This window comes from Chenopodium album, chromosome 27 (genome assembly GCF_948465745.1).
Source record: "Chenopodium album chromosome 27, dcCheAlbu1.1, whole genome shotgun sequence".
NCBI classification, from domain to species: Eukaryota; Viridiplantae; Streptophyta; class Magnoliopsida; order Caryophyllales; family Amaranthaceae; genus Chenopodium; species Chenopodium album.
Window position 1 is genome coordinate 22,119,965 of NC_137860.1, and position 20,977 is coordinate 22,140,941.

The 20,977-nt window shown below is 32.7% G+C and overlaps 1 protein-coding gene and 1 long non-coding RNA gene across 2 annotated transcripts; both read left to right on the forward strand.

Annotated features, from left to right (window-relative positions):
- Positions 1-3,125: 3,125 nt before the first annotated feature.
- On the forward strand, positions 3,126-5,125 carry LOC145621214 (uncharacterized). Its single transcript, XR_014108363.1, has 3 exons — positions 3,126-3,297; positions 3,402-3,514; positions 4,870-5,125. It is a non-coding gene; the product is annotated as an uncharacterized LOC145621214 (long non-coding RNA).
- A 2,952-nt stretch (positions 5,126-8,077) lies between these two features.
- On the forward strand, positions 8,078-10,286 carry LOC145619783 (uncharacterized). The gene is made up of 4 exons (XM_081674478.1): positions 8,078-8,692; positions 8,842-9,815; positions 9,883-10,117; positions 10,194-10,286. Exons 1-4 carry the CDS (start codon positions 8,078-8,080, stop codon positions 10,284-10,286), a joined length of 1,917 nt encoding a protein of 638 aa, XP_081530604.1.
- Positions 10,287-20,977: the final 10,691 nt, after the last annotated feature.

Genomic DNA, 20,977 nt, shown 5'->3' on the forward strand with positions numbered 1-20,977 from the left:
ACTCGTACTAAATAGTACTCCCTCCGTCCCCGAAAGAATGACCCATTTGGCCTATTTTTAGGGCATGTTCACATTTACTGAACCGAACTGAACTGAACTGATTGGAGCTGAACTGAACTGAACTGATTGGAGCTGAACTGAACTGAATTGAGCGAAAATGAATATTTTATGAGAGAGGGAAATTAGGAGCTGAACTGAACTGATTGGAGCTGAACTGAACTGAACTGAGCTGAAATGAATATTTTATGAGAGAGGGAAATTAGGAGCTGAACTGAACTGATTGGAGCTGAACTGAACTGATTGGAGCTCAAATGAACTGAACTGAACTGAAAATAAGTAAATGTGAACAAGCCCTTAGTCCCAAAAAGAATAACCCATTTGCACTAAAACACCCACCAATTTGCAACAATATTTGTGCAAAATTAGCTTCCCCATATAAAAATTTGTTTTTTCTCTCTCTATAATTTTACAAACCCCGTGTAAATTTATCTTTTCAATATACTTTTACTTCTTTTTATTTAACTTTCTGAATACCCGCGTAATCAACCCAAATGGGTCGTTCTTTCGGGGAGGGAGTAGAAGAAGAAGATGATACAAATACCAAGTCAATTTTTTTGTGCCTAATTCAGTAGTTCTTGTCAAGTAAATGAATGAAGATTATATCTTTTTAGAAAAATATTCTCAAAAGATTGCGTTTTTTTTTTTAAGTACTTATATGTTGTCAAAACACATACCTTAGATAGTGGCATATCCATCTTTAGAATGCAAAAGATCATTAATCATTTTATACACTTAACTATGACAATTATTATTATGTAGTAATTTCCTGAAATAAATGTTTTATAGGAGTTTTTTTCAAAAAAAAAAATAAATAAAAAAAAAAAAATTAAAGGCACACCAAAAATTAACACGTGTCATTGAATACCTATTCATCTAGTAGAACCATCTCTAGAGAATGTACATCATTTACATCAAGATGGAATAGTTCATATAAGTAGATAACCCTAGCTTGTATAGTAATATTTTCATTCGAGGGATTGATATTTTGAGTGTATAATTTTGTGCCATTAAAAAAAATAACGTTTAAACTTATTTAGTGGTTGAGACTCAAAATTTTAGATTAATACTTTTTTATAATGGTTAGGTAAGATGTTTTTGGAAAAATTAAGCTGAAAATAAAAGGTATAAAGAATATTGCATGATTTAACTGACATTTCTTAAATTAATACAAATTTTCTTATCTTTGTTAAATCTAAAATTGCGTAATTTATTTATTTCACTTTCTCTAAGGTATATAGACAATATAGTCATCATCTCTATTGAAATAAAATATAGACATAATAGTATATAACCGAACTACTACTTGTTTGTTATTAAAAGTGAGTCAACTATAAAGTTAAGTATAATATTACTTACTATTAAGTATTACTTGTTAAAAAAAAAATTGCATAATTTATATTAATTTACCTTTCTTATCTTTGTTAAGTCTTTTTTTTGAAGGGTATCTTTGTTAAGTCTAAGATTGTTTTTTTAAGGGCATATTCGTTAAATCAAAGATTGTTTTTTTTAAAGGGAAGATTGCATAATTATATATCATCGTAATATATATGTTAGGATAATCATGGTATATTTAGTAGAATATTTACTTGGTGATTATTGTTGTTTCCTTAATTTTAGGAGATAATAAATTGATGGTGGGAATATTTATATATTTGACATTATTGTATCTTTGTCATATAATTTCTCCACAGACCGTAAGATTTTTTTTTTATTTTTTTATTTAGATATATGAAAAACATTTGTTTCTTTAAATAATTTTTTTTTAAAAAAAAATATATTAAGGACACACCAGGAGATGACACGTGTCATGGCTGGTGTGTCTGTTGCATAATTATATATCATCGTAATATATATGTTAGGACAATCATGGTATATTTAGTAGAATATTTACTTGGTGATTATTGTTGTTTCCAATTTAAGGAGATAATAAATTGATGGTGGAATTTTTTTTTTTTTTTTTTTTATTTAGATATATGCAAAATATTTGTTTCTTTAAATAGTTTTTTTTTTTAAAAAAATATATTAAGGACACACCAGGAGATGACACGTGTCATGGCTGGTGTGTCTATTGCATAATTATATATCATCGTAATATATATGTTAGGACAATCATGGTATATTAGTAGAAAATTTACTTGGTGATTATTGTTGTTTCCAATTTTAGGAGATAATAAATTGATGGTGGAAATATTTATATATTTGACATTATTGTATCTTTGTCATATAATTTCATAGACCGTAAAATTTTTTTTTTTATTTAGATATATGCAAAATATTTGTTTCTTTAAATAAATTTTTTTAAAAAAATATACTAAGGACACACCAGGAGATGACACGTGTCATGGCTGGTGTGTCTTTTAATATATATATATATTATTGATTATTGATTTTGAGAGTGAAGGATAGCTCAAGTGGTTAGAGCTTCTTTCCCGGTTCCATATATCTAAGGATCAATTCTTATCATGCACTCTTATGACACTTTCACTAAAAAAAATTATCTGATTTTTATAGTTAAACAATCACATTTATCTAATGCAATACCAACAATTTATTTCAACTATTAATCCAAATTATTTTTTTCAAATATTTTATAGTTCTTCAACTAGTATCAACAACAACAATCTCAATTGAAGAAGTGCAAAAAAATATAATTGCTTACATATTCGAGGATCGATCGGTTCCAACAATTCAAACAACAAAAACAAAATTATTCAATCAATTTACACGTAGATACAATTAAACAAGAGATTTGTAATTTACAAATTATTAAAAAGTTGGTATTTGAAAACTATATATTAAGATGATTCTGATAGACTTATGAGAAAGAGAATGTTGAAAAGTTTAAATTATATTGATGTGATTCCATGAATATATATAGCACATGAGTAATTAATATAATACAACTAGATATATTAGAATACTTGTCTCGATACATTAACTAAGAATAATAAAGGATATATTTGACTATCAATCTAAAGAGTAAATCAACGAATAAATAAGGGATCATTATCCTTTATATATATATAAGAACCCTAGTTATATAAGAACTAATCTCATCCGTGGGATTAGATTAGGATGAGCGGTCAGGATTAAAACAAAAAACCTCCCCAAAACCCTCCCCCAACCGTCCAAAATTTTCTCTCTCCTCAAACTTTCAATCCTCTTTACTTTCTCTCTCCTCAAATCCCAAAATCTAGCCCAAATTGCTGCAAAAACAACCTAAATTGCTCAAATCAGGTACGTTTTTCTTCAATTTTATGAATTTTGCATGATATTCAAGTGTTAAAGCCGATTTTTTTTTATCTTTCTGACTTGATTTTCAATAATTTTCGGCGATTTAGGGTTCAAACTTCGGCAATTTGAGGGTTTAAACTTAGCGATTTTAGGGCTGGAATTTCAGCGATTTTAATGTTCAAATTTCAGCGATTTTAGTGTTCGAATTTCGCAATATGAGGTTATTTCATCGCTGCTCTTGATTATTAGATAATTTAGCCCATTTGTTCGATTTTTGCATGTTAATTAGTTTGATTTTTGTTCGAATTATTTTGTTTGATTTTTGTTTTGTTTTTCCTGTCAATTTCGAATAGATTTTTCAAGAATTTCTCAATTTTTGAATTTTTTTCTTCAAATTTAAACAATTTATTATAGATCTGTCAGTTTTTGATGATTTATTGTATATCAGTGCAAAATGTATTAGACTTATGTGATTTGGAAATAAGCTTAGCATGTTCGAAACTCTTTCTCAGCATGTTCGAAACTCTTTCTCATCATGTTCAAAACTCTTTTTCAACACGTTCTAAATTAGTTATTTACGAGTGAAAGATCCATCATTGAGTTACTGTTTTGGCACTAATACTGAGTTTCAGTCCTTTGCAGTGTTCTTGAGCCATTCGGCATTTCAACTAGTAATAGGCATATCTATCATTTCAGGTACCCTGCTGAAATAATAAATGAAAAAATAAAGTCCTTCAGAGCCTAAAATTAAGAATTCGATGAATAATCACTGGTAAGTGAGGAAACAACCATAGTCAGGTGCTCGAAACTCACATATCAGGTTTCACACATAAGTACAAAACAAAAGGAATTTCTAATTCTCATCTTTCCTAAATATCCTGATGGATGATAAAACAACACATATCCAGGCCTCCAGGGAACATAGGATCATGATTGCAACCCTTATTATTCAGTATTTTGAAATTGTGGTAGCAATAATAGGCTATAATGTAACGAAGGAAAAATGATGAGCTTGGTAACTTACTCATACTCATGGTTCAATTTAACATGCTCTGTCAGAGCATCTAGCAGGGATTCTCGAGTTTTGAATATAATTAGCTCCTCTGAATCAGTTTGTATCTGCAAACAAAATAATCACATAAGCTTGATGGCAAAGCCGTTGATACTTCCATGGTTCACACATCTCAGTATTATATGGGCAAGTATCAATGCACCTCATGATGAATTGATGATGCATCAATGTATTATTAATTTATGCTAAATAAGAATGGCACTAAAGGTGAATGTCGTTGATACTTCCATGGTTCACACATCTCTTTTTCAGCATGTTCTAAATTAGTTATACGCTCTTGTTACGTTCTTAATTGTTAGTGATATCATTTTGATGATGGAGATGTAGACATGTGGATGCTTGGGGTAATTATTATAATAAGTGCGTAATTTTTTTTAATGAGATAATTATTATGATAGCATGTTTTAAACTATTTTTCAACATGTTCTAAACTCTACCTATGTTTAAAATATATTACTAATGTTGGAATGTTACTAATGTTTTTTTATTTCTTAAAATTGCAGCAAAATGCAAGGCCAAAATGAAGAAAAATCAGAAGAAGAAATTGCTATTATACCGGATGAAAAAATTATATATGAAAGAAAAAGATAATGAAAGTTTATGTATTATTTTTCCCTTATGTTCTAAGGTTTTCTATTATATTCTAAAGTATTGCTATATGAAAGAAAAAGATAATGAAAGTTTATGTATTATTTTTCCCTTATGTTCTAAGGTTTTCTATTATATTCTAAAGTATTGCTATTATGATCTTAAGTTTTCTATTATGTTTTAAAGATCATCATATATGTTTACTGTGAGTTGTGGAAATAGGTCCATTCAGGTAAAAATAAGAGTATTATGGTAAGATTTTAGGTTAGCACTTTTGTATTAGATAAATTTGCATCTTAAGTTTTCCTCTTTCTGACTGATGTAATTATGTACTATTTGTACATATTTCTTAGTAGTTTTTTTTTTTAAAATATATTTTTTAGTGTAGTAGTTTGTTTTGTGTAATTTCACTAATCTGTGGGCATGTTTAATGTGTTGGGTAATTGAGAGCTATGTGATGTAGTAGCTACATGGAGACATTTGAGTTTCTACATGTGATTGTTTTCCTCCCCTACTACGGGAGAGGTGGTGATCAATAACAAATGGAAAAAACCTATTAGCTCAAATGGTAGAGCGCTATGCAAATGCATAGAGGATGTAGGTTTAAATCCTACATAGGCTATTTTTATAAATAACTAAAAAAAAAACTTCAAAATAAACCTTGTTATTTCTCCTTATAGCCTAATTTAGAACATAATGTAATAAATAGAACATAGGAAATAATTTTTGAACATATGGTGAAAAATTAGAACATAATACTTTCTTGTGTGAGAACATTTTTTATTTTTTTTTTTAATGTAAAAACACTCTTATGTTCTAAAGTTGTTTCCTATGTTCAAAATTTTTTTATGCTTGTGTTTTAATTTTTTCTTATGTTCTAAATTTTGTTTTCCTATGTTTTAAAATTTGTTTTCTTACTTCTGTTTTAAAATTTTCACATGTTCTAAATTTTTCTGCTTATGTTCTAAATTATTTTCTGCTTATGTTTTAATTATACCCTATGTTCTAAAATTTTTTCATCTTATGTTCTAAATTTATTTTCCCTATGTTTTATGTTTTGGAAAAATTGTCATAAATAATACGACCTTTTGCCCGTCCGCTAAAAACAAGTCGACCTTTTAATTATCTCTAAATAATACCACCTTTAGTACTAATCCGCTCTAATTAGGTAAAAAAATTGGCAACCTAGAACTAATTAGTTAACAGGTAAAAAAAACCTATTGACTTTTATTTCCCTCCTAAATTGCACAGCTGGCAATTAATTACTCCAATTACCCAAACCTTACTGCTATCTCTTCCGCCATTATTGAAGCTCACCTAAATTTGTACTAGTTGCAGAGAGTGACGAAGGCAAGTCGGGAAACAAGTCGGAAGATAAGAATTGCGCCGGAAATTGCCCTAAATTTGTTTGCTTGCGATGGAATTTGCAATTATAGTCGCTTAAATTAAGGTACGATCTTCAAACTCTTATTGTTTTTATTTGTTCTGGGTTTTGTGGACTGATTCGATTATGCATGTTTGGTATTTGGGGGAATTAAATGTCTGACCTTAGTTTGTGTTTGATTATGCTTGTTGTATCTTAATTTGGTTTTGTCGAATATGTTTGACTTCTTGTAGAATAACATTAATTGGATTGCTAAATTAAGGTTTTTTTGGGGTTTATTTTTTGGTGCAATCTATTATTGATCTGTTTGTGATGATAATCTGGGTTTATGTGCTTAATTTTAGGTGATAATGAGCAATAATAGGTTGTTTGAGAATGTGACTTTGAGGTTTTGGTATGGGAGCAGATTTAAGCATGTTGTTGGTAAAGGAGAGTTAGTGTACATGGGTGGTACGGGAAGGACATTTCAGGTTGCTCCAGATGAATTATGTTATTGGGAGCTAGTTCACTTTGGAAAGAAATATGGGGATTATAGTGACATTGCAGGGCTATATTTTTTAGTTCCCAATCTGTCTTTAGCAAATGGGTTAAGAAAGATAACAGGGGATGCAGAAGTGTTAGAAATGGGTGAGATAGTGATGAAGCATAGGAGTGTTGATGTGTATGTGTTGCACAGTGGAGAAGAGCCACACTTGTCACCAGAAAACCCATCTCCTTCTGATAGCCACTCAAGCCCACCAATCTCAGAAAATATCCCACCCCCATACCAACTAAGCCTAAAAAATTAACTCCCAAAAAGGGTCCACAGTCACAGCACTTGGGCCCACCTAGAAGAAGCCCCAGAAAGCACATGGAATCCAATGTAACAGCATCAACTTCCTTACCTGGTCCCCCTTTAACCAAAAAAGTTGGCTCAATAGCATCTACTTTACCACATGCTTATAACAACAGTTTGACTCAACCATCCACTACTTCAAAAGCTAACCCTAGTGTCACTACAGAGTATGAATGGGAAGACAATAGGCTAGATAGTCCACTGACCTTGAAAGAGCTTTGTGATTTTGGTACTGATTTTGAGGATGAATCAGATCCCGAGTTTGTGCCTGCTGAGGGTGAGGATGATGAAGGAATTGGTGAAGATGATGATGTAGATCTAGAGGTAGAAGATGATGGTTACTTTGAGGTTGATGAGGGTCTTGATAGGGTTGATTTATTCACTGGTGAGTCAGACAACAGTGATGAAGAGGTTGAACTAGCTAGACAGAGGGTTAAAAATTGCAACAACCAGATCCTTGAAATAGCAAGTCAGCTTCAAAGAGAGGCCTGTGAAGGGAGATTTGGTGGTCCTAACCAACCACAGGGTAAAGTAGATATTGCTGCTGAAACATCTGGTGCTGGTGGTTATGTTAGTGAGTATGAAAACAGTGAAGAAGAGATTCACACACCTGAGAATAGTGATGATGAAAATGCAGGAGCTAGAAGGAAGGGAAGGAGAGGTATGCTTGTGAGTGGTGAGACTAATTTTTCTACATTCACTTGGTTAGTATGTAGGATAGAGATTTGCAAATAGGAGTGACTTTAAACAAGCTGTAGCTAGGTATGCAATTATGCAGGGTAGGGATTTGAGCTTTGTTATGAGTAACAAGAACAGGTAGCAACATGTGGGAGTGAGATGTGTTGAGGGGTGTCCTTTTTATTTGTATGGTGCATGGCATTCTAGAAATGCAACATTCTTAGTGATGAGGGTGGATGGGAGTCACACTTGTCGTAGGAATATGAACAAGAACAGACAACTCAAATCAACATGGGCTGCAAGAGAAATGTTTGAGATTTTTAAAGCAAGGCCTCACTGGCCAGCTAAGGAAATCATTGAAGCAATTAGGAGAGCTTATAAGGTTATTGTTAAGAGGGATTTTGCATACAAAGTCAAATACCATGCACACAGACTACTCCATAGCTCCATGAAGGAACACTATATGAAAGTGGAGAGGTATATAGAAGCTATCAAATCATCAAGCCCTGGTACAAGTATTCAGTTGGTGGTTGATACTTCCAAGCAGACAAATCCACCTATTTTCCAGAGACTGTACACTTGTTTTGAAGGAGTGAAGCAAGGTTGGAAGGAAGGGTGCAGAAAAGTGATCTGTATAGATGCAACATTCTTAAAGACCTTCCTTGGTGGGCAAATTCTAAGTGTTGTTGGGAGAGATCCTAATGAACAAATGTACCCCATAGCATGGGCAGCAACTGAAGGTGAAAACAACTCATCTTGGACATGGTTTATCACCCAATTGCAATCTGATTTGGAGCTTGGTGATGGCAGTGGGGTTGCAATTATATCAGATGAGCACCAGGTAAACACTAAACCTCATTTAGGAAAAAAAAATTCCTGTTATTTCAGTTGTGGATTGATATGATATCATATTTGGTGATTTATGCGTGTTTGGTGAGCTGTAGTTGATTTGTGTTGCTTTTTTTTTTTTTTTTTTTTGGGTTTAACAAGGCTATTATTCATGCTGTTGCTGCTGTCCTTCCAAATGCTGAGCATCGTCACTGTGCTAGACACATTTTTGCATTATGGCATAAAACATTTAGAGGAGATGAAATGAAATTACATTTCTGGAAAATTGCAAAATCCTACAACATGGCAGATTATGACCAGTATTTAGAGGAGTTGAGAGAGTTAAATCCAGATGCAGCCATAGCTTTCACTTCATATAACCCAAACCTCTTTTGTAGAGCTTTCTTGAATTCTGACATTAAAACAGATGCAATAACATCTAATATGGCTGAAACATTCAACTCATACATTATTAATGCCAGAGAAAAACATCTGATATATATGTTAGAGGACATTAGAGTAGCTTTGATGCAAAGGTTGGTGACTAAAAGACAAGAAATGCAGAAGTCAACATCTGTTTTGTGTCCTAAAATCCAGGCCATATTAGAAAAGGAAAAAAGTAAGGCTGCATTTTGTGATGTTTTACCTTCTTCAGACACAATGTTCAATGTGAAGCATTTCCTTGACCAACTCAAAGTAGATCTAGAGGCAAAGCAGTGCACTTGTAGGAGATGGGATATGTTAGGGGTCCCATGTTGTCATGCCATAGCATGTATCTTCTTTAAGAACAAGGATGCTGAATCTTTTGTGGATGATTGTTATAAGAAGGATGTATACCTCAGGGTTTATGGTGGGTCTATTCCTCCATGTGAAGGAGAGAGGCATTGGCCTAAGGTGCCCTGCAACTTAGACCCACCTCCCATCAAAGTAGGTCCTGGAAGACCTAGAAAAAATAGGATCAAAGATCCTTATGAACTTCCAAAGAAGCCAGGCTCTTTGTCAAGGACTGGAATTGAAATGACATGTAGTCTCTGCAAGGTTAAAGGCCACAATAAGAGGAGATGTCCTGATAAAGACAACAATGTTCACCAAGAGCCAGCAGCAAAAAGGGGAAGAGGAAGACCTAGAAAAGATGGGTCTGCAGGAACATTTTCTTATCACCAAGTAATTGACCCCCCCCTATGCTTCAGCTTCTTCTGCTAGTGTGCAACACCACTCCACCACTGCACAACCAACTCATTTAGGCAGGGGTGGAAGGGTAATTTACAGTGGTAGGGGTGCTAGAGGTGCTGCCAGAGGTGGTACTAGAGGTGGTGCTGCTAATGCAGGTCCTTCAGTTAGAGGAACAAAAGGAGGAAGGGGGAGAGGCAGAGGAAGGGGTCAGGTTCCAAGTGGGGTTGGTGTGCTTTTCAGTGCTGATGGTGCCCCAATACTACAAGTAAGCATATTTTTATCTGTTTTTTGCACCTGTTCTTTGCTAACTGTTAACTTAATTTTTAAAAATTCTGTTTCAGGGCCCCTCTACAAGGAATAGAGCAAGAGATCAAGAGCCACACATATCCACACAGTCAAGCCAAACCTCTACAATCCATCAGCAACAACCATAAAAACTTCTGTTCAAATTATGTACTTTTGAGAAACTATGATTAACACTAAGTTTTTTGAACAACAATGTAGTGTATATTGGTTTGTGTTTTGAACAATGTAACATGTGTAAGCTAAGTCTTTTGAACAATCATTCTATATGTTATCAGCTTTCACATCTATAAAGACAATGACTATGTTATATTGAGAAATTATTTCTAATTGCATTTCATTAGTCAAGTACCATTACATCTGAACACAAACTACAAATATAAAAACAAGTCCCCTTACTATATCTTCAAGGAAATTACAACCCCACCTAAAATCCCACCTAAAATTTGACATAAAACAAAACTACAGCAAAGAAAATCCAAGAAAAAACCAAAGCCATGGATAAATTCTTCTCGTTCCTCGAACAATTCATCATCTCTACCCGCATCGCATACACTTCGTTCTTCATTTCTTGAACATCCTCTTCTAGGTTATCCTTCTTCAATTGTAACCTCTTGATTTTATCTTCTCTGCATTGTTGCTCATACTCCAACTCGGAAATTCTTGTTTCCTTCTCCAAAACATGATATTGAAGATCTTCCATGGGGTTACTCTGATTAACCCACCTAAACATTTCACATTGGGTGTCCTACAATAATGTAATTGAATTTGCAATTAGAAACTATCAAACTCAAATTAATCAACTTTAGCTACATTGATAGCAATTTAGAACATTTTAGAGCAATTGAGAGTAATTTAAAACAAACCGGCCACAAAGGACAACCATAAAACTTCATCCCGATGTTAGCACCCTTTTTTACAGATCTGACCACCGCAAAATTGCCACAACTGCAACGAATTTTCTGATTCTCCTCCCTCACAAAGCTTGACGATGAACCACTAGATGATTGCCTCTTGCCAGCCATTCAATTTTTGATATTTTTTTTCAAAAAATAACAGAGATGAACAAGGAGAATTGGAAGAGAAAGCATTTGAGTTTTCATGTTAATGGTGACAAATACGAAGAACAAGTTTATAAAGAAGGATAAATAGAAAAGATAGGAGAAAGGGTTTTTTTTTTTTTTTTAAATAAAATAAATTTCCCAACGGTCTGTGACACGTCACCAGTTCACCTACTGTAACCGGTTACAATTTAATGAAACCTAATTAGAGCGGATTAGTACTAAAGGTGGTATTATTTAGAGATAATTAAAAGGTCGACTTGTTTTTAGCGGACGGGCAAAAGGTCGTATTATTTATGACAATTTTTCCTTATGTTTTTTGTACGAATGGTCTAAACTTTTTTCTATGTTCTAATTTTTTTTTTGGCTTATGTTCTAAATATTATCTTTATGTTCTAATTTTTTTTTTATAATAAATAACTAAAAAAAAAAACTTCAAAATAAACCTAATTATTTCTCCTTATAGCCTAATTTAGAACATAATGTAATAAATAGAACATAGGAAATATTTTTTGAACATACATATGGAGAAAAATTAGAGCATTGGGTTTGAACATAGATTTAGAACTTTGGAAAGAATACTTTCTTATGTGAGAACACTTTTTTTTTTTTTTTTTTTTTTTTTATGTAAAACCACTCTATGTTCTAAAATTGTTTCCTATGTTCAAATTTTTTTTTTTTATGCTTATGTTCTAATTTTTTTCTTATGTTCTAAATTTTATTTTCTTATGTTTTAAACTTTGTTTTTTTTTTTTTAATTCTGTTTTAAAATTTTCCCATGTTCAAAATTTTTCTGCTTATGTTCTAAATTATTTTCTCTATGTTCTAAATTAGACCCTATGTTCTAAAATTTTTTCATCTTATGCTCTAAATTTATTTTCCATATGTTCTAAGTTTTTTCTACGAATGTTCTAAACTTTTTTGTATGTTCTAATTTTTTTTCTGCTTATGTTCTAAATATTATCTCTATATGTTTCCTCAAAAAAAAAAAAAAAAAAAAAAATCTCTATGTTCTAATTTTTTTTCCAACGTTCTAAATTTTCCTATATTCTACAAATGAACCTACGTGGGATTCGAACCCACATCTTTTGTGCTTTTGCACAATGCTCTACCTATTGAGCTAGTAGGCTAATGTATATAAATATTTAAACCCAAACCTTTACTTACACTACACTAAACTACCTCACTGACACAATTGAAGAACAATATATATTCAAAATTAAATTCACCTCAATCCCAAATTACATAGAACCTAATCACTCATTATTCTTGCAGCATCGCCAGATCGCACATAGCCCTATAACACCACTTGAATTCTCCGCCTCATCAAACCAACCAATTTCCATGTGAACTACTCTCTTGAAGTATAATGTTCTTATCCATCGTATCAACTTAAAACTAGCAAACTAAAGTAATATGTTCTAAGTGGATATGATAATAGCAATTTTATGCCAATGACTACAAACATAAGGGCCCCTTTAATTTTTTTCTCAAGATATAAGCTAAGGCATTTACACTACATTCCCGAGGAACCTTGGCTTAACTTTAAAACATATAAAACATAAAACTTTAAAACATATACGTAGTAGAATAAACTTTAGAACACAAAGAGAAAACATTAGAACATAAAAGGATAAACTTTAGAACATAGATGCTCTTATAAACAAAATCAATCTAGGATGTAGGCAAACAGACAAGATATAAACCACATAATCACATTATATCCTCAAGACAATAAAACCTCTTTTCCTCGGCCGAACAAATTATACTCTACTTAAAGAAAATACCTTCTCCTGTATAAGTGCTTCTCATCACCCACAATCAGACTCAATCATAACATTTATAGCATCTACAACCTATAAGATTCATGCAAGACCATATACTCTCAACTTGAGATTATCTTTGAGACTATGTAACAAACTTATCCTAATACACTCGAATTAAATCTTGAGATTGAAAAGATTTAGAATGATCATAACAAATAGAGAGATACATAGAAAACTTTAGAACATACAGAGAAAACTTTGGAACATTAAGGATAAACTTTAGAACATAGTAAATCAAGGACTTACCTATAAAAAACTGCTTTAGAACATAGTGAGTTGCTTTATAACATACACAATAAAAGTTAGAATAAAGTGAAAAAATTTAGAACTTAGTAAATTACTAATATACGCAATAAACTTCAAAATTAAGTGAAAAAACTTAGAACATATAAATAAACCATAGGTAAACTTTAGGATATAGCTGGAAAAATTTAGAACATAGAATAAAAACTTTAGAGCATGTAAAGAAACTTTAGAACATGTAAGTAAAGTTTAGAACATGAATGAGTAACAGAGCAAGAAGAAAATTTATGCTCAAAATCACCTAAATCCATGAATATGCAAAAACTTAATTTCAAAACACACAATGTAGCAAAAAAAGAAACCTGAAATTAAAATCGAATAAAATTGAAGCAAATAGAAAACTCAAGTAAATAAAATAAAAAAAAAACTAGAAAAACTAGAAGACGAAATTGATGAAATTAGGGGAAAAACTCAAGCAAAATCACAAAAAAAATTAAAAAAAATCTGGAAATAAACTTGATAATTAAAACGAACAAATTGAAAATAAAAACGAAGAAATCTAAAGATGTAAACTCTAAATTGATGAAAGTACGAAAAAAATAAGAAAAATCGCAAAAAAAAAAAACGAAAAAAAACAAAAAATTCGCAAAAAAAAAATACAACCAGAAATTCGCATCAAAATATCGCAAAAAAAAATCTTATGAAAATCTGAAAAGAAATCTGGAAAAAAAATTGAAAATATCAAAGAATAAAATGAAATCAGAATTTTTTAAGAATTGATAAGCTTACCAAAGTATGAATTCGTCGATGAAGATGATAAAATTTGGGTATTTTTGAGTCTTGAGGAGAGAGAATATGTTGAGGAGAGAGAAGGAATAGCTTTTTAGTAACATGTTATTTTGTTAGAAAGGTAAAATAAAAATTGTAAACAATTACGGAAATGTCATTACTAAAGGATTGTTTAGATGGTTAGATCAAAATTATTAAACAGCTGAGATTGGTTCTTATATAAGATTGAATTCTTATATATAGAGGAGGAATCTTACATAAGCCTTCCTATATATAGAATCAAGATCATGTGAGAACCTAGGTTTATAATAGGAACTAGGAACTCGGAACTCATCTGATTCGTTGATTCTGTTTGATCTCACGGATGAGAATTCGCCCGCTTCATTAATGGCAATTCTGTAATTTTCTGTTTGATTGGCCTTGTTTTGTTTCAGTTCTCTTTCTCTCTCTTCTTTTTATTTTCTCTCTCTTCTTTATATTTTCTCTCTCTTCTCCCACGTTTCTATCTCATCTTCTCTCTGGTTTCACTCCTTACCCTCTGCAATTTCTTCTTCGATTGCAATTTCTTGTAAATCTTATCTTCGCACCTTGTTAGTTTTAGAAATTCATCACAAATAAAGTAAGTTATTTGTTTAATTTTTGAATTAGGGTTTTGTTGATTATTTAGTTTTTTCTTTCAATTGGATGCTCGAATTTGGGTTTTTTTTTTTTAATATCTATTGATTTGTTGTTAGGCTTTGATAATGATCAAATTTTTAACTATTGTTCTTCGGATATTATTATGTGGAATTTGGATTTTAATTATTGTTGTTTTCTTTTATTTAATTCGATTTTTAAATCAAGTTTATGCGATTTTTGACCGAGTAAATCAATTGACATGTTAGGAAATTAAAGCAGACTAAAATATCTCAAAAGTAAATTATAATCAAGATAAATATACTTTTGTGTTCATTGAATAAATCATGGGATAAAATAGAGAAAATTAGGGTTTTTCATGAATTTGTATTAATTTGGGTTTAATTTTGCAAGGTTTGTGGTTAGTGGACTAATTTATAAGTATGGGAAATGTGGGTTTCTTAAATCAGCTAAGAAGTATTTTGTGTTTGTATATGGATCTTGTTGTTTGGAGTGCCATGGTTAATGGGTATGTTTGGAATCGTGATTAAGAACAAAGAATATAAAAAATGTAAGAGAAGTCACAATGCACTAAACAAACCAACACAAGAGCACACCTTCAAGAGCATCACATTCTAACTCAACGTGTTTAAATCTAAGCCTCTTAGCAAGCCTCACTCCTATCCTTGCTACCAAAGCCTCAGCGAGCTTTACAGATTCAATAGTAGATTCCTTGCGAACTGCCACAACAAGCAGCTTCCCCTCCACATCTCAAATGAAGACGCCCAAGTCTGATGCCAATCCCCTCCGTAACTGCAGCATCCGTGTTCACTCTCACCCTCCAATCAGCCTGATGCACCCATTTCTCACGAGACAAAACCAATCCCTCCCCTATACTCACCCCATCAGACCCAGCTCCCAAGGAGACAGTAGAGACATAGAGTGAATATCACAGAAAAATGATAACAACAAAATCACAAAAATATAATTTCTGATTTTTATCAAGGTTGCTACCCTGCCTACCAAGGCTACTGCTGCAGCTGCCGGCCCTGCCTGCCAAGGGTGCCAAGGGTGCTGCTGCAGCTGCTGGCCCTGCCTGCCAAGGGTGTTGCTGCAGCTGCTGTTGCAACTAGTGCCCTGCCTGCTAAGGGTACTGCTGCAGCTGCAACTGCTGCCCTGCCCCGATAAGGTGTATTGGACAGGCCCAACTAGGTTCAAAGTTACACGTATCACAATTTATATCCAAGGAATGAAGACTTTGCTCGGTTGTACAACCATAATCTGGCTTGTAAATTGGCAATAACTATGCTTAGAATGGACTGTGTGAATTAAATGTAAAGGGGTCATATATGCTCCACGTTATATGCTCATTTTAGAAATTTGAGTTAAAAGCTCAAAAAATTGACTAGAAACACTAAAGTTAGAATTATATGTCATCACTTTGCAGCAAATGATCAAACAACATCAAATTATTTTATCAGAAAATTACTAAAAACTCGAACAACATCCCCCCATCCCACGGAGCATATAACGTGGAGGCTCAGCCATCATTCCTCCCCACATTTCTCAGCCTCACCTGACTTAATATTAGCTGAATATGTATCTAAATCTTAAAATGAATTCCGGAGATAAATTACTTGAAAGAAATTGTAGATTATTTGATATACTTTTTATGAAATAAAAATGATCATAGTTAGACATGATAAACTGATAAAGGTCTATGAAAGTGATGTTACTGATCATCTTGTTTGCCCCGCCTCTCTGGTATCCAGCACATCCAGAACAGCAGCTTTCTAAAAACATTCCTTTTCTTACTGATCATCTTGAGCAAAAATAATCGATATATTAGATTAAACAACACATAATTCACAATCATATATCGCAATTTTTGCAGTTAACAATTAAACAACATCAATTTTTTTCTAAATTACACCTATTTTGAATTCGATATGCATCTCAAGTGAATTTACAGTAAAATATTGACAAATTATAACAAATATAGGGACAAATTTTCTGGAATACAAAGAAAATCGAAGACAAGATATGAATATGACATGATTATTGTTGGAAAAAAAAACCTTAAAATCGATTTAATTGAGAAATTTTGCAACGAATCCAGTAATTATCGAAATAATATGTAAATTGTAGCAAATTCCAAACAAACAAGTTGTTAATTGAGGTAAGGAAGCAAGAAAATGGTGGAGGAAAACGAAAATGGCGTCTGTGAGAATGAAAGAGAAAAGAGCGGAGGAGAGAGAAAGTTGCGGAGGAGACAGAATTCACGTGTGAATAGATCCCAGCCGTTGATCTAGCGCGCCTCTCATTAGATCCCAGCCGTTGATCTAGCGCGCCTCTCATTAGATCCAACGGTTCAGATCAGTTCCTAGTTCCTATTTTAGGATTGGTTCTCATTATATATATATATATATATATATATATATATATATATATATATATATATATATTATAACTCCCTTTTGCATCATTGTTCTCTTTGTAACTCTTATATTGTTGTGACTCTTCATTCCCTTTGAGAGTTACTTATTCTCATGTATATATAATAAGCATTGTCTAATGAAGAATGACAACTAAGATTAACATCTACATTTCTCTCATGTATTATTCCTTTTTATTATTTTATAATACGTTATCAGTACCAGCGCTCTATCAAAACATTAGAAATGCTCTATCAAATAATGGAAAACAACATTACCTATAATACTATCATCGATGTAAGTTATTTTATACTTTATGTATCGTATATATACATTTTAAGATGTTTCTATATTTGCAAAATCCTATTGCTGTATATTAAGTGATTTTTAGTTCGTATTACATATGCAAATAAGTTTTAATACGAAATACTTTGTAATTGATAACCTCTAATCATGTGCACAAGATTCTCACATAGTATTTCATCATTGAAATCATTTATTAGCTTGAGAGCAATGAACTTTTGTTTTATTTCAGGGCCTAGAATAAAAATACTTGTATGAACTTTTGTGTTCTTTTGTGCCACGATATTATGATGATAAGTTTTTACTTTTACATGAAGATATTAATAATGGTGATTACTTCACGTACGTGTGTATATATATATATATATTGTTATTATTTTGCTACTTATTCTTTATAGTATATCATAATGTGAGTGTATTTCTTATCATGTTTACTAGTAATTCGTCAGTACGTTATATGAATTATTACTTTGATGTTAACACTAATCTATTTCATTGATAGTGTATTACTTTCCTTGTTTGTTAAGACAATGCATATTGATTATTTTGGCACCAATTATAATTATGATTTTATATGGATCAAATACATTTTATAATCTCTAATTTGAATATTCTTTTGTATAATGAAAGTGTCGAATTTGTCGTACCTGAATATGTTACCCTTGATATTACCAAGTATTTATATTTTATTTAACATTGGCCATGATTATGTTAAGTTTTTTTTTTCCCTATTTAACCGACTTTAAAGAGATAATATATTGTGTTGACAATTTTTGTAAAATAAAATTGCATCGTATATTATTTTCATTGATATACCACAAGGAATCTATCTATACTATATATTAAAAGGCGTTCCTTTTAAAGGAATGGTGCCATGTGGCACTCTTTAAAGTATGTGTGTCTATGCCACAATGCCATGTCATCATTATAAGTATATGCGCCACGTAAGCTAGCCACTTCATTTAACAAAATAAAATATGCTTTCAACAAGATTCGAACCCATAACCTCCGATATGTATAAGTAATACTTTTACCAACTTAACCAACTATTATTAATGTTTCAAGTTTCACATAATATTATAATATTCCTTTCACTTATTAAGTAAATAAGAGGTAATAATACCGTAATATAATTCATTTATTTTTCACAGATTAAAATATAAATACATGTATGATGTTATTTTTTTTTTTTAAAAAAAGGTGACACTAACTATACAAATAGTCGAACATAATTGTTAAATTAAAGCAAGGAGTTTACAAACTAGCGACCCGGGGCATCGCCCGGGGTACCCACTAGTTTATTATTATTGGTAGGATATAAGATAGATTGAATTATGAAAGCAATATTAGATATTAAGTCTCCAATTTATTATTATCACTTTTTTTAAGTTTAATTTGCATTGGTTTTTGTATAGCCTTGAGCCTTTGAGATTGACTTGAAATTAATATATAGCCTTGAGATTTGGATATAACAAGGTTAAACCTTTTAGTCCCATACTTCTTTTGGTAGAACACCGTTTTATTGTATAATAGTCAAAGTGTGTAGAGAGTTACGAAATAATACTATTGGTTTATATTAGGAAAAATTGCCCGGAATAATCCCACATTTGGCCCGTCCGTCAAAAATAGTCCCACCTTTGGATTATTTTTAAATAATCCGACCTTTATATCCACTTCGCTCTTAATGGTCCCAACCGGTCAACTAACCTGTTATCACAAGTCGCCATGACACGTGTCGGCCAACGATTGGCCAAATAAATTAAAATAAAAAATTAACAAAAGTTTAAAAAAAAAAAGAAAAGATTAATTAATTATTTCATAAACCCCGACTAGCCAAAACCCCCATCAGCCACAACCACCCTCCCCGCCGCCGTTCCCGCCGGCCCAGCTGCCGGATTCCGTTGTCCCACAGCACCGACAACCGCCCAAGAAGCTCTCCCGCAGCGCCGACCACCAAGAAGCTCCCTCGCAGCTCCGACGTCCTTCCTCCCCCTCCCACGAACCTCCCTCCCCACCGCCACGAAACACAGTCCCCAACCCTCGAAATCCTTTCTCTATCCCGATCCCAGCCCCCTTCCCTTCCCCAATCCCTTTTCCGGCTAACTCCTCTTCCCCACGCTCCGATTTCGACCCTTATTCCCTTCCAACTTGGCGATTTTGGCCCTCCTCCTCTTCAAAACCTTGACTTCGTTAATGGTTGTGGTGGGTAAAAAGGTAGGGGTGGGTTGGAGAGCAGCTCCGAGTAAGAGAACGGCGCGGCGAAGATGCTGCTCTGGGCCTCGTCTGGCTGGTGGTAGGGGTGACGAGGTGGCTGAGGTCGCGGTGGGGCTAGGGTTTGGGTTAATTGTAAGTTTTTTTTTTTTAAAAGTAAAAAAATTAAAATAATTAATTAATGTTAATTATTAATAATTATTTCTTAAAACAAAATTAAAATAAAAAATTAATTTTTGACCAATCACGTCATGACACTTGTGTAAATTAAACTTAATTAAAAAAAATTACCTACTCAACCGGTTAAAGGTCACTAGGGACCAGTAGGAGCGAAGTGGATATAAAGGTGGGATTATTTTTGGCGGACGGGCCTGATAAGTGTCATTTATGTCGCTATTTTTAGGAGTTTTCTAGTTAGTTTTTCATAGTTTTTCAATCTTTTTACTTGGTTTTAATAACGTTTTACTACATTTGTCATGTTTGTGTGTGAAATGTCGTTATTGCTCAATTTTAGCTTTTCTTGCATATTTTGGTGGCTTATGACATTAGATTAAACTTTATTGGTTTACTCTTATGTTTAGGAACAGTTGGATAAGTTCATTGCTCAAGATTGAAGAAATATAAAACATAAAAGAACAAGTAATGAAGAAATGTGCACTTGATTTGCAAAGATCATACTTCAAACACCTATATCTTTTGATCTACAAAACATTTTTGGGCGATTCCAATTGGAGATGAAAGCTTATCTTGAGAGCTTTCCAACGACAGGTCATATGATCAATTCCGATGTAAAACGTGGGATATATGCTCATTTGAAGCTGAGTAGTTTGCCCAGTCCGAGAGGAGCGGGCCCTTCAAATTCTGCACGCCCGCTCCTCACAGGAAATCCAAAATAAAAAAAAAACAGATTGTTTCCTCCAGATTTGGAGCGGGCGCTCCAACCTTCTGCACGCCCGCTCCGGAACCTGGAGCGGGCGCTCCACCTCCTGCACGCCCGCTCCTCTACGCGCTGCTCGACTTTTTGCGGAGCTTCCTAGGCAATTTAGTAAGGGCTATAAATAGATTTTTTGCTCATTTTAGCGGGGGAATTCATATTTTCAGTAGTTTTAGGTTAGTTTTAGGTTTTTAGAGAGAGAAACTCTCAAATTTTGGAGAGAGAAAGTGAGAGAAACAATGGTTTTCATGAATTTTGGATAATCAAAGGAGGAATTTGATGATTTGAAGATCTCCATTTTATATCAATGAGCATTTCTTACTCTCTTCTCTCTTTATGCTTTATTAATTGCTTCTCTTCTCTCTTTATGCTTTATTAATTGCTTTGTTAATCATGTTTGAGTAG